At 40.5% G+C, this 14,435-nt stretch overlaps 1 protein-coding gene across 5 annotated transcripts in view; it reads right to left on the minus strand.

Annotated features, from left to right (window-relative positions):
- The window catches only part of LOC119490320 (paired box protein Pax-7-like), a 73,787-nt gene that overhangs the window by 5,143 nt on the left and 54,209 nt on the right, over positions 1-14,435 (minus strand). For all 5 annotated transcript variants that reach the window (XM_037773639.1, XM_037773638.1, XM_037773635.1 and 2 more), the window contains exon 8: positions 3,574-3,841. In XM_037773639.1, coding sequence (XP_037629567.1) covers positions 3,574-3,841 — 268 coding nt within the window. The remainder of the gene's footprint in view (positions 1-3,573; positions 3,842-14,435) is intronic.

Consider the following 14,435-nt stretch of genomic DNA (forward strand, 5'->3'; position numbering starts at 1 on the left):
TGATGCGTTCATGACGCGTCACCTTGCCTCTTTCCTTCTGCCTACAGAGGGACAGACAGAGAGCCGGGGGTGGAGGCTGTAGATTCTGCGTTTTTTCCCATTAAGCTCGGTGAAATTACAGTTGAGTTCGACCAAAGCACACTTGGTGATTGTTGGAAAGACTAATGAGGATGGTTTAGGTGAGTTTTATTTTGTGTCTGTCCAGTTTGAATGAAGTCTTTTACGATGTTCCGCTGCTTACAGCTGACAACATAAACAAAATACACATGGATGATGGCGCAAGCTGCACGGAGAGGGGGGGCAATCGTACTCGGGCAGCTTGGCGCAGGTCTGCAATCTCTGAGGATAAATGAATAAATAAAGTAGCAGGTTTTAATGGTGGATTATAACTATTATTTACAAATGTTTCTTAACCTTTTTCTGTCTAAAATGAATAGAAATTACATTTATAATGAAATTAAATTAAATTATGAAAGGCAAACTCTATGTAGAAACAAAGGGCTGGCAGCAGCAGCCCAGGAGCAGCAGAAACGCAGTTCAGCGAGGCAGCCGCCAAGCGCTGCTGACGTTCCCTGTGTGGCCCGAGCATAACTTGTTTTGTGTAGAGGATCACAATCATTATTTTCAATCACTTAAGCCTCAGAAACTCTGTATCCTACATTTCCCATAATGCAACCAATAGCATCTTTTCATGGTAAACACCCACATCTTTAAAATTCCTCACCTCCAATTTGTAATGCAGGCTTTCAGTTATAAAGTCTCTGAGCCCCACTCAGATAACCCTGATGACATTACTATGGTGTCATCAGGATTATTTTCTCAGACTGGACAGAGCTCCTCCAGAGCCACAGGAGACATTATACAACTGTTTTCAGAGTATAGAGCTCATGATGGCTAGTGAACTGATCTTTATAATGTAAACTTAAAGTGCAATGTCCCTGAAATGATTTGAACCTTTGTTCAGCTAACTTGCAGTTTCCACTGATTTTCATCCACAGTTCTGATCTTCTGATCCTAGTCGTTGTAGAATGACGCTTGTATAGGGTCATCACCTACCAGTAATAGTCCCATTTATGGACGTCACAGCTAGCTCCACTCACATGTATGCTGCCGTCAAATGGAGTTTGTTTTCAATACCATGCTTGGCATTCAACTGGTTAAACTCCCAACTGACACAAAACAATGACTGGCCCTGCTAAAAAAATTAGAGGCTCTTGCATTTTTTAAATTTGTTCATGTATGACAGAATACACAGGTATACAATAATATGTGATATTAAATGACTGAATCATCCTACAGACCAACAGACTAAGTGTTATAGATAAGACCGATGTGTTAGTCCTTACCAAAATACTTTCTGACATCCCTCTCCTGTCTGTAGCACCGGGTCTTAATGAAGAAATAAATCTTTGAAAAAGGGTCACAAATATATAGTAGTTGTTTTATATAAAGTCTCAGTAATTTCCAAAAACAGGAAAAAATTCACATTCCATGTGTGTGTCTGTGTGTGTGTGTGTGTTCATGGTAAGGAAGGAATATTGGTGTATTTTTAATATTTTTTGGACAACAATGGAGCTCTCTGGCAGGGAGGAAGAAGATGTATCAGGCTTTGATACACACCAATACTTGTTGGTAGATGTATTCATTGTTGGTTTGGCGCTGCACGAGATTTGTTGAAGGACAAATATTGAACACCACCAGACTTGAACACGCATTGTACTGCTGCAGAATTGTTTGGTTTACGTCCAATCATATTGACTGACAAGATAACACCGTGTTTGACAGACAGACAAAAGGAGCCAACGGTTTGGCTCCGCAGACAGAAAGACAGAGAGGCAGGTAGACACAAGAAGAACTGTGTTTTCTTGCAAAGCTGGCATTAATGCTCAGCGTATTTTTCTGTCTGTGTGGTGGATGTTTTGCCCCACCCTGGTTCAGCTGTTGATAACTTCTCTTTTATAGGGCAGGAGAGAGGAGGGCTGACAGCAGATGTGATGTGACACGGTGTGTTTGGGTGTGCACGAGTGTGCGTCGTGGCTATCGGGGGGGAGATAAGTAAGGCATGTCAGTTAGGATGCTAGCGTGCACAGAAAGGAAGCTGTCACTCTGTGCTGAGGAATGAGAGAACCAAGAGCACCTATGGGTGGGCAGGTCTGTCTGCCAAGATGCCAGTCACCCAGACAGCAAGTGGGGGAGCGGTGTGTGTGTGTGTGTGTGTGTGCGTGTGTATGTGCATGTGTTTCACAAGGGTTTAGTGAGGCCCTCTAAAGGAAGCTGTTTTTCCTGTCAACCAGCTTTATACCTTAAATCCCTGTTGAGCAGTCACACTGAGAGTCCTCTTGCCTCCAAGATTGAGCCTATCTGATAACACACACTAACACACATGCACAAACACAGGTGCACAGACACACACACACACACACACACACTCACATGCCTCAGCTATTTTGACAGTATGTACTTTAATCTGTCAGGAGCTCCCTGCATTAGAACAAGAGAAGAGTCAAATGTCTGAAGTAAACTGCTAAATCTGTCTGCAGGAGGGAGAGGTGGGAGTGGAGGGCCACAGCCCAACCACCAACGTCACATCACAGAGGATGAGAGAGAGAGAGAGAGACTTTCTGCTGCAACGTTAGCGATCATATTGGTTATATCTGATATATATACATTTTATATACATTTATATATATATACATTTTAAGAAAATGTTTCACCGCCAGAAAAGTTGAAAGGAAAGATCTCAGACCTGCTGTTTTCCTACAGTACGTTCATATTTTAACCAACAGATGTTGCTGATACTTTCAAACCATTCTATCTATGTTTCCAACCAAGCCACCGCACTGTAACTATAGTTTAAAAAAACACCTTAAAAATAATTCCCAGATGCTTTGGCGGGCCGCTGGGCTCACACACACTGGTGAAAACCTTGCCTGATGTTCAGAGGTGGAAAATTTTCATTGCAAAACTGATTGTCATAAATGAAGGCACCTCAGTGAATTCAGTGGAATACATAACACCAATCTCCACCGTTATTTACGCGATCCTCTCCGTTATGCATTATACTGTACGATGAGGGAGAACGACTCTGTCACAAATGTCACAAAAACTCTGACTCCAGCTCGGGGCGTCTATTAAAATAAGATCAAATTAACAAATGTGTTTTTGGGCAGAATGTGTCACATCAGCACCTGAAAAAACAGGCACAAAAGTTGGAGTAAATCTGGCCCCAGAGCTGTTTTTGTTAACCAAGGTGCAGGTTGCAAAGCGGTATGTCATTCCCAGTGCATCGAAGATCTGCTAGCACACTTGGTTTTTGATATTTTTCGTGCGACAGCGCATGTGGGATGCACTTGTTGATATAGGGTGGGATGAGGAACAACCCACTGTCCGTCAATAAATGTGGATTTAAAAAAAAAAAAAATTTAGTTAAACTACTACATTTAACCAACTGATCACTCACTAATTGATATAATTGGGCTAGAGTTAGTGATGGAGAGTTATAAAACAAATGTTCTATATATGAAAATGTTGCTGTTGTTTGTTTAGTCTGAACTAGCAGGACTCAGGACTCACTCTGGCCGTACTGACTGTACTGGTAGCCGGCGGCAGCCACAGCCGGGTCCATGCTGTAGCTGGTGGTGCTGTATGTGGGGGGGCAGTAGGACTGGGATGATGAAAGGCTGTCCACCGTCTTAATGGAGGCCTCGGCTGAACGCTGGCTGCAGCTGGCTGAGATGGTGTTGGATGGAGAGGAGTCTAAGGCACTGTGGAGCGGAGAGATGGAGAAGTCGTGTTGTTGCTGCGAGGAAACGCCACTGGGGTTACTCAGGATGCTCATCACCTGCAAACACAGAAGAGAAGACTGCTGTCAGACAGGCTAACTCTGTCTAACACTGGCACAGAGCAAGATATCCCCAAATCTGCTTTGAATATTCATGACAATACATTTTTCATCATTTTGATGACCACCTGAGCTTTCCTTTACTCACAAAATGTTGACTTGCTCTGAAATTTTCTGAGAATATAAATTCTCCCCAGAGGATGAACCCTTTTGAATGTATGATCACATGAATTTTTCTCAAGTGCTACCCTCAGGGGCAAACTTAAAGTTTTAGCCACATATCCGATCAAGCTTTAAGAATAGTTAAATGGTCATTATGTTGTTAATACTGTGGGCTGTAGGGATAATATCAGCCAGTTTCTAAAGTCAAGGGGTGGGGCAAGAAGCAGGGGCAGTCACATGATCAGATAGGTTGGACACAAACCAACAGGTCAGACAAACTAGAATAGAAAATAAAGGTGAACAGTAAAATGATAACCCAAACACTCAGTTGTCTGTAAAAGTGTCCGTTAACATCCACCACAGTTTCCTGCTTCAACTTTGACCTACTGTGCTTAGTGCAGTCGTGTTCTCACAGTTTTCCTGAGTGCTTCTTTTTTGTGATATCATTGTGTTCCAAGATCTCAGCAATTACTTTTTTTTATAATTATTATTTTATTTTAACCTTTATTTAACCAGGTAATGCTCATTGTGATTAAGAATCTCTTTTGCAAGAGGGACCTGGCCAAGATGGCAGCATTTAAACATACATTCAAGTTTCAGACGCCACAACATAAAACAAATGCAAAATAAATACATGGCATAATATCATACAAAACACATTCAAATCAAGTGTTTTTGAGTTTGTTGAGTACAACTTTACCATAACTAAAAAAATAATGACAAAAATACAACAATAGAAACCCAAGAATCATCAAACAAATGACTTAAAATGGTTTTGGAGTTGAGTTACAGGAGACTAGACGGGCTGCTATGAGAACCCGTTATCACTCCTAACTCGTCAAATACCACCGTTTGGTAAGCGGCCCCTCGGCATTGGAAACCGACGCACGGAGGTACCCTTTAGCAACAATATGTGACGAACAGGGCTTTCAACCAACTCCAATATAGACCCACCCACGGCGAAACAAACAAAAAAAAGTTTTTAAAAAAGTAAAGCTTTTTTTGAACATTAAAGCATGTCAGCATGTTCTAGAAGAAACCCAAAACACAAGTATGCACCTGAAAATAAGCACAATAGGTCCTCATTAATGTTATTATCTGATAAGTGATTCACTGTGCTCATGTTGAGTCTAATTTCTATCCCCGCAAGTCATAAATAAGGACCTTTTTTAGTTATGCATTGACAATAGGCTTGTGGGTACTGAATGAAGCATCTATGTAAATTGTATACTGTATATAAATAGATATGTCGCACTTTCTCAGAGTGTTTACTGCTGCCGCGGATGTGTTTACATGACAGTATCATGACAGGGATTGCCTGACACCTTGCAGTTTGTTCTGCAGAACAAAGTCAATGACTTTAACGGCCTTCAGAACGAAGGTTACGATAGTGTAACCCTAGTTCTACAAGCACAGGTGGAGCTCTCTACTGGACACCTTGGGTAATACTCTCCTCCAATCACAAGCATGCATTCACCCACTGAATTTTGCATAAATACAGCCAGCCAATCAGGACATGCCGACCTGAATGCGTGCTGACCCCACAGTATATAAAGCGGAGTGTTCGACTTGCTGTTAGACATCCCACACCCTCTTAAGCGAGCGGCGCAGGAGTGACAGCATCCCCTGGCTAAGGATGGGACACTGCAGCTTACCAACTTCTTTATAACCTAGGCCGCCGCAGCGGAGAAGTAGGGGGCCCTATAGCCACCTCAGATAGTTCGCAACTGATCTGGGGAAAGCCATGGTCTAACCCTGCAGGGGTCAAGACAAACAGTAGACACCCTGCACACCACATTCCCCGGGACATCAAGGAGCACGGGAGCGTGCGCAGACCCTGAAAAGGAGCCCGACATGTCCAAGAGATAGATCCGTATGAACAGGCAAAGCATCGACAAGACGCTGCCGTACGTATGTCCTCGACACCCCACAGAACAAGGCCTCCGCCGACGCAACGCTGCGTATAGAGTGTGCATGGACCACAGAGGGGAGGGTCTCTTCCCGCCTGTCTATAAGCTTAAGAGATGCACTCAAAAAAACATTCCACCAGACACTTTTGGAAAGGGCCACACAATCACCGAAGCACACAAACAGCTGTTTAGTGCAACAGAGGGGGGGCCGTGCGTTCAACATAACATGCCAATGCATGAACAGGACAAAGCAGATGTGATCTTGCCTCCCTGTCTTCCGCATGTGGCAGTGGAAGCTATACTGGAAACTGCAAAATTGGGGCAGACTACAAGGTAACCATGATCTGTTTTGCTTTTCATAAGTGTGTGGGTGGGCGGCACGGTGGCACGGTGGTACGGCGGTTAACACTGTCGCAGGTCACAGCAAGAGGGTTGCAGGTTCCAATCCAGGGCCCTTCTGTGTGGAGTTTGCATGTTCTCCCCATGTAAGCGTGGGTTTTCTCCGGGTTCTCCGGGGTCCTCCCACAGTCCAAAGACATGCAGGTTAGGTTAACTGTTGACTCTAAATTGCCCATAGGTGTGAATGTGAGTGTGAATGGTTGTGTCAGCCCTGTGATAGGCTGGCGACCTGTCCAGAGTGTACCCCGCCTTCGCCCGATGTCAGCTGGGATCGGCTCCAGCTGTTTGCTGAGATCCAGTACATGATTCATCTGGAAATGCTAATAGAGTGATTCATTCTTTCAACTTCTAAGAAGCAGCTAGGAGCAATAAATGAGAGAGTGTGAAATGTAAATAAATACAATGTGCATCCTTTCAGATAAATCAATATTTCAGACAAAGAGTTTGCCTTTTATAGAATTTGAATGTCCTCAGCTGTTCTAATGAAGCCTTGTTTTGTTTGTGCGCGTGTCAGAGGAAACCCTCTTCTTTGTTGGTTTCTTAGCTCAGTCTGCTTCTGCGGCTGCAGCCTAATGATACAGTAGCAGCACTACTTACAGATGCTATAGCCAGGAGCTAATGCTAGGGCTTCTAAAACACTCCCAGCAAGCATTTCACCAAGACAATATCCACAAGGTGCCCAGTGGTATCAAAATGTTTGCAAAGCAGCACACATTTTCTCACCATGAATAAGTGCAGCGTGTCAGTGCAGAAATCCACATTGAGGTTTTACAACCTGGATAATAATTTATGGTTTTGGTCATCATACCTTTGGATACCTGGGGATATCTGGGGACTCTGCAACAGGTTTGAACAGTTTAAGCAGAATATTTTAAATCTACCATTATGATGTTAGTTTTTTGAGTTGATACCATTTGTTACACAGATTTGATGCCAAATTTAACCATTTTTTACCACTTGATAATTGATAAAAAATGATCAATAATCCCTCCAAAATACCACATCAAGACACCAAGACCTTGAGGAACATCATTGAAAAAAAGCCATGCTGTGATTTGGTTTCAGAAACTTTTGACATTTGTAGATTTCTGCAAGAATTGCATTTTTCAGTGATTGGATGGCGAGCACTTCTGTTGTGTAAACTGCTCAGAAACCCCCTTATTGTAAAGCTAGCTAGGAAAGCCATCCATCCTCTGAATGCTCTAGGTCCCTAGTTTGTGGCTGTAAAGTTTCATGAGGCTGTGATTATCCTAGAGGTCACCACAGGTCATTTTATAAAAAAGAAAACTAGCTTGAAATCCACAAAACCAGCCTGAAGATGAAGAACATCTGAAACGATTGTGTTATTGTGTGACTTCCGTTCTGCGAGGTAAAATTACAGTTTTTTTTCAATGGAGTCTGGTGGTTTTGGTGAGAGCATAGACAGATACAACAGAGTCAGTTCCCTGTCAGAAAGGGCTGTCTGACGACAAGGTAAAGCGGTGAAAATATTCCAAATATAGCGTACACTTAAACTGATATTGATTTTTTTAGGTGGGCCTTTAATGTGTTTTGCTGCCGGCCCCGCTCACAGCAGTACATTGCTTTGGATCTGTGCAGTAACTCCCGTCTGCTTCTTCAAGCTGGCGGCGCGCCGACTGTCATCTACTGTAGACAATACATCGACTATAGATAGGTACAACCCCATTTCAACATTGACACCTGAACTGTCCCTTTAAAACATAACTTCAATTTTACACCTCCAGGTGACTTCAGGTGTGAGTCACTCTTATTAACTGTGATAATATACAGTACATACATCTTATAATGTAATGGGGTTTATAACTGAGAAAAAATGTTGGTTAAATTGCAGGTTGTCAGATTGTTTGGTTTGCTTGCCCCTCTTGCAAGATCTCAGCAATTAAACTGGTGAGTAAAATACTGTTGGGTTGTAACTAATGATTGCCAAAGCTTAGAAAACAGACCCATCTTCATTGACGAGTATATATTTCCGCTGTGGTGCAGACCATCCTGTCAGTTGTTGTATATCTGCATCCACGTGCACCTGACCGACTGTACACCAACAGGTAATCACACAAAGATCTGAGCTTTTATTAGATACTGAATGAAATTGAGATATTCGGTCAAGACAGAATATAGATTTGCTGTATTATGAGTCAAGGTCACTCAAAGGTGTGAACTCATAGGTAACAATCTCAGATACAGATGGTGGATAAGGTGATAAGCCTCCATCTCAAACAGTTCTGGGAGTCTTTGACAGATGAAGAGATGAGAGAACAGAGGTGTCCAGATGTGCTATACGGTTATCTCTGTGCCACACAATACCATCTCCTGCATTCAGATCCTCAGTTCCTCAGCCTCTCGCTCCACTACTTTGAAACGCTATCCCCGACATCAGCTCATTCATTTATTCATTCAGCATTCGGCTGGGTGCTCGGTTCTGAGCTGAGTTTCAAAATACTGAGCTGAAAGGTAATTTAGGGATTTTGGGATGCTATAACAAAATCAGTATGTGGAAGGCTAAAGGTATGTGTGCTTCAAACGAAAGTGCTTATTGGATTATCAAACACTGTCTGAAACCCCCTCCCTTCACGCCTGTCCTGTTACAATTTTTGTAACTTTCCAAAACAGACAATCTCGCCCACTTTATGCAGATCGGTCAGGTGTGTGGCGGTGTTGGAAGCAGGCAACGTTTAAACTTCTCTCTCAAGATCCAATTTTTCATTCTCCACACATCTACTTCCGTGACTTTTTGTAGAAAACGAGTGCAACACCGTGAACGCCCCTCAAGGAAAGACTGAAAGTGCACTTTGTTCCCCCTCTCTTTGCCAGCAGGCTGTTTGCTGCGCCACCTTTGAGTATATGGCCATTCACAACAGTGAGTTCATACCAGTAGTTTGTGGGTGAAATCGTTTCAGGTTTCTACAAATATATATATGCATTTATGTGAGCCGATAAGAAACAAGAAATATAAGTGCAGTGATGATGATGATGTTTAAGGTAATTTAGAAATGTGACATATTTACCAGAGAGCCGTGACAAGTTGATTTTTACACTGTAAACGTCCCACTCACTACATCTCATGGTCACTATTCTTTAATACAATTGAATTTGGTCCTTGTGACTGAAATGTTGTCTCTTTAAACAAACAATACAGAGGTGATAAGCGTCTACGGGAATTAACGTTTTTCTATGGAACACTAGCCTATTCTTTAATAACCAAATCTAAGGTCTGCAGTCCATGTTGTTGAACATAAATGACCATTAGCCAGGTTTCCATTCACATATTATTATACGCATTTTAAAATATTCCATTAGAAAAGCTGTATGGAAATGGCGAAATTTGATAAAACTTCTTTTGGTTTTGTCGAAAAAGAGTTGCTGCACTAAATGGGACACCGAAACGTCTAAATTAATTAAATAAATTCTGACGCAGCGAACATTTAACTCATATGACCGATCAGCTGTTTCTGCTGTTGGTGTCTTCCTGGATATTCCCGTAGCATCTTCTCCTCCAGACAACATGAAACATGGCCAAAGCTTGTTGGAGAACAATTAAAAAGTTGTCCAATTGAAGCAAATTTCTGAAGACCTCTTTCCATTTTTCTATCATACATGGTCCAAGGCGACTTGTTTTGTTTCCGTTTCTCATCCTCTTACTTTTACTTTTTACTTGCGGATTACAGCCATGCATGGCCTACAGTGAAACTACGCTGCAGCCTAAAATTTGCTTGACAATTGAATAACAGATAGTGAGACCAGATAGTGAGATGGTCAAGAGAGAAAGAACAGACGATCGAGGATAACCTCATTCTTAATGTTAACTTCCACTACACTACATAACTGTATAACATTTGAATTTCAAGCACATGTTGCTTTATAATGATTTACCTCAGGGTTGAGCTTCTGCAGTGGGTGGATACAGCGGCTGGGATTAAGGCTGATGTTGGCATGTCGCTGATGTCACACAGGATCTATCACTATCTATTCCACGGGATCATAAGTCAGAGAGTAATTGCACACTGAGCATGTCGATGTTGAATGCAGAATATCTGATGCAATCTGAGGTCATTATGAGATCTGCTTTTGCTATTTTACTATAAGCAGATGTGTTTTTTGTCTGAAGCCGTAATCCTGAAAATCCCAACGCCATCAGTGATGAAAGAAGAAATCAAATTCAATGTCATGACGAAGAAATATATAAATAGGAGATGCAACAACAAACAAATGCATTCAGAACCTGATTGAACTAAAAGACAGATACCATATCTTGTACCTTATCTGAGGAAATAAGATAAACCCAGAGACAAATGAGAGTGACCTTGGTGTATGTCTGTGATGTTATCGCAAGTGGTAAATACTACCATGAAATATGGAATGTTTAGCCACGGTCTTTGAACATGTTATAGTACTCACTAATGCTGACATTTCAGCCTTGGGTACATTCGTAAAACTTGAAATTCACATCAAACATGAATTAGAACATTATTTCTGGAACAGCAAATCATTCAAGGAAATTGAAATGATACAGTTGACTCAAATTCAAGGTCCACGTTATGGAGCTTTAGGACACATCAAACAGTCAAGTGTCACCGTCGTTCTCAACTTTTACACCCGTAGTCCCGATGGGGCTCAGAATAATGAAAAGTTGGATTTTGAGTTGAGATTTCTTCTTATAAACAGGATAAATTTGTCAAATTCTAAATTGTCAAATAGTGGTCGGGGCTTTTATTTAGTCCAACTACACAGAGAACCGGGCCTTCAGTTGAAATAGGCCTTTATACGTAAGTATATTTGATCATTTGTTAGTAACACTTCTTCCTGTTTTCTGTTCCTGCTCTTGTTTTGATTTGCTCTTGGTCCAAACTCCAAACTTCTCCATGTTTCCCTGATGTATTCAGTATAATGTACATTTTAACAGCACTAATTCCATCAGTACAACTACAGAGTCCTGTAATACCACTCTGCTACTCGTACTTTCTTTTATTTAACTAATTTTCATTCACTCATTTATTTCAATGCTTTATACTTTTTTTTTGTTGGTCAATTTTAAGCTACTGTCAATAAAATCAACATTTGCTGCCCAGATAATTCACATTAAAAGCAATGCAATAGCTCACAGGACATAATCCCTCCTTTTCCTGGTAGGCTTTTATGTGAAACATCAACGGGTAGTGTTAAGATCCACTGATGGTACTTTAACCTCTTTTACCCGACGGACCCAAATGGTTTCTAAAAGACGAGGCCTTAACGCTACTAAAACAACACTCCAAGTGTATTTTGTCGAAACAATGATTGTTTGGCAATGATTTCAATATTTTAGTTACAAAATCAAAGCACAAGAAATTGTATTTTTACTTTATAATATTTTGATATTTTTATATTGAATGTACTTACTTGACTTTGGATTATTTTTTGTTATCTTATTTGTGTTGTTATTGATCTTATTTGTTATTATCTGAGTTTTACTTAATCATTTTTCATTATCATAATAAAACTACTCCATTTGGAGTCAAAATTATACAATTTAGTTGACTTTTTATTGATTTTATACTGTGCACAATGGTAGAATATGATGATGCACAGGATAAATGTCATGACCAAAGGCTCCATTGTGTGCACATAGCCTCCTGTAGTGGATATCAGTAGTATTTTATAGCCAGATTCCCTTTCAAGAGGTAGAAAACCTATTTGGCACACTTTGGGTATCCAAGTGGCCAAATGGGAGAGTCTGCCTGGTCCTATCCTTATTATAGCTTTATAGAGTCTATGTGCTTTGTGTTATTTATATCTGCTTTGGCACAGTTGTATTCAAGGAGTTGCTGAATGAATTCAGTGGCATCTCTGTGCATGGCATCATTATATAATTGCTATAATGGTGTTATTCACTGTCTAATCTAGAAAACACTTTAGGCGAGTTTAAAAATGTACATTTTTCCTTTGGTTCATCACAATTTACTCAGGCATAGTAACAGTCATGGTGTTACTGGCACTGGGGATGAATTCTCTGAGGTCTTACCTATCCATAGAGACTAAGATCATGCATATAGACCTGGTAGTTGTGGAGCTATTCTTGGTTTATTTTGGGTGTGTCTGTCTAGGCGAACTACACCTTCCAGCACCCCATAGGGCTTAAGAGGTTAACACTAATAGGAAAAACTTAGAAATGACTGGGGCTAATGAGGGAATGAGAACAGTAACTCTATTAAAAAGAGAAACTCACAGCAGGAGAGTGATGAATGTGACATGACTCTGTTGACATATGGAGTTATGAGTGTGTCACCACAGTAATTATAATGTTTTACCAAATTTGATCAGCTAACAAATTAATCAATTTAAAAGGCTATCTATCATAATATAACTAAATCCATTTGCGCTTCAGTGATGCATTTTAAAACTCAAAGTAAAAAAAAATAAATAAATAAAATAAGATTGACTAAAAAAGTATTCAATTTTAATGTGATTAATTTAATTAAATGAAGTTCAACTCACAGAGCATTAGAGAAGTTCCGATTGGCCAGGCTCAGGGCAATAACAAAAAAGTTGGCCAATCAGAGCTCCTGCTTCTTCTCCTGGGTTGGACTTCTATCAATGTTTAGGCAGCTTACACATCTTTAAATTTAAGAAAGCTGTCTTTACATGAAGTGTTCATGAAATTGAAACAGTAAATGTTAAAGCAGGAAACAAATGAACTATGAAACGGCAGACACGTGTTGAATTAACCCCCTGTGACCCGTGGGATGGCGGTGATCCCAACTGGCTTTAATGTCTTTCAGAGGCTTTAGTAGGTTCAGCTTTAGGGCTAGGGTGAAGACCTAAACCTAAGGAATCCATTGGTACCAACCATGGTATGCTACCATGTCAAGAAGGAAGCTAAGTAACGCTCTAAAGTTGGGCTAAATTTTGGCGAGGAAAAACTGGCATGGCCATTTTCACAGGGGTCCCTTGACCTCTGACCTCAAGATATGTGAATGAAAATTGGTTCTATGGGTAACCACGAGTCTCCCCTTTACAGACATGCCTACTTTTTGACAATGACATAGTTTTGGGCAAAAAACATGCAGTGTTTTTCATTCAGTATAAATGTGTTATTTTCGCCTATACTAAAATGGTGTGTTTGAATATTTCTGCATACTGGGGTCCCTAAACAGTCTTGGAATTACATAGATCGGGTATCACTGCAAAGCTGAGGCTCTTGTGGATCCAATGAACTCACTGTATAAAATGACATGTGGTGACCTCTAGACCTCTAAATAATTAATGAATGAATTAATGTTTATTTCTGATTTATGACTAGAACAACTTGATACACAGTGCTGAGCAGCATCTTAATCCTCAGGTTCTCAGCTTTCAGATGATGTACACCACTTCTATGTGACATCTACTGTTGACCTGCTATCTCCCCCTAAAGACCTCCTGTATCCCCCTAATAATGACAAAAAATGGTCTACTGTGGGCCTCAGAAGGTTAAAACCATTTTTAAAATATATTTTGCAATTCAATTTTTTAATTATTTGAGTTGTAAAATATGTTATTTAAATTGTAATAGCTTTTTTTTAATTGGTCAATTTATTGTCTGATTATAATTAAATATGGTAAGAGTTTATAATTATTCCAGTGGCAGCCTCCAGATTCCATATTGTTGTACTGATGGAATTAGTGCAGTGGAAATGTATCATTACATCTATTACATCTATTACATAGTGTAAGCGCCCCTCAGTCTTTTTGACCTTGGCTTTTATTAAACCTTTATTTGAATATTACAGTCAAATTAACTAAATAACAAAGGAAGTCTTTGTCTCGTTTTTGTGTTGTTGTTTTTTTGTTTTATTATTTTTTTTAATTGTTATTTTGCAGATATTGATATTCAGTTCTTAAAATGAACAGACTCAACCATTGTTGAAAAATGTTTCACTGAATGCCTCAAATTCAGTAACTGCTCATACACAATTTCCAGGTTACCATTACATACACACGTGGGCTTTTTTCCTAATGTGGAGTGTGGAACAGTGTGCGTCTAAACGCTCCCACTCTTGCAAGGCCTTGCACTGAGCCTATTTACACCGCCTCCCTCTCACCAACATCACCCACTGCATTTTCCTCCGGCACCACCTTTACCACTA

This window comes from Sebastes umbrosus, chromosome 6, assembly GCF_015220745.1.
Source record: "Sebastes umbrosus isolate fSebUmb1 chromosome 6, fSebUmb1.pri, whole genome shotgun sequence".
NCBI lineage: Eukaryota > Metazoa > Chordata > Actinopteri > Perciformes > Sebastidae > Sebastes > Sebastes umbrosus.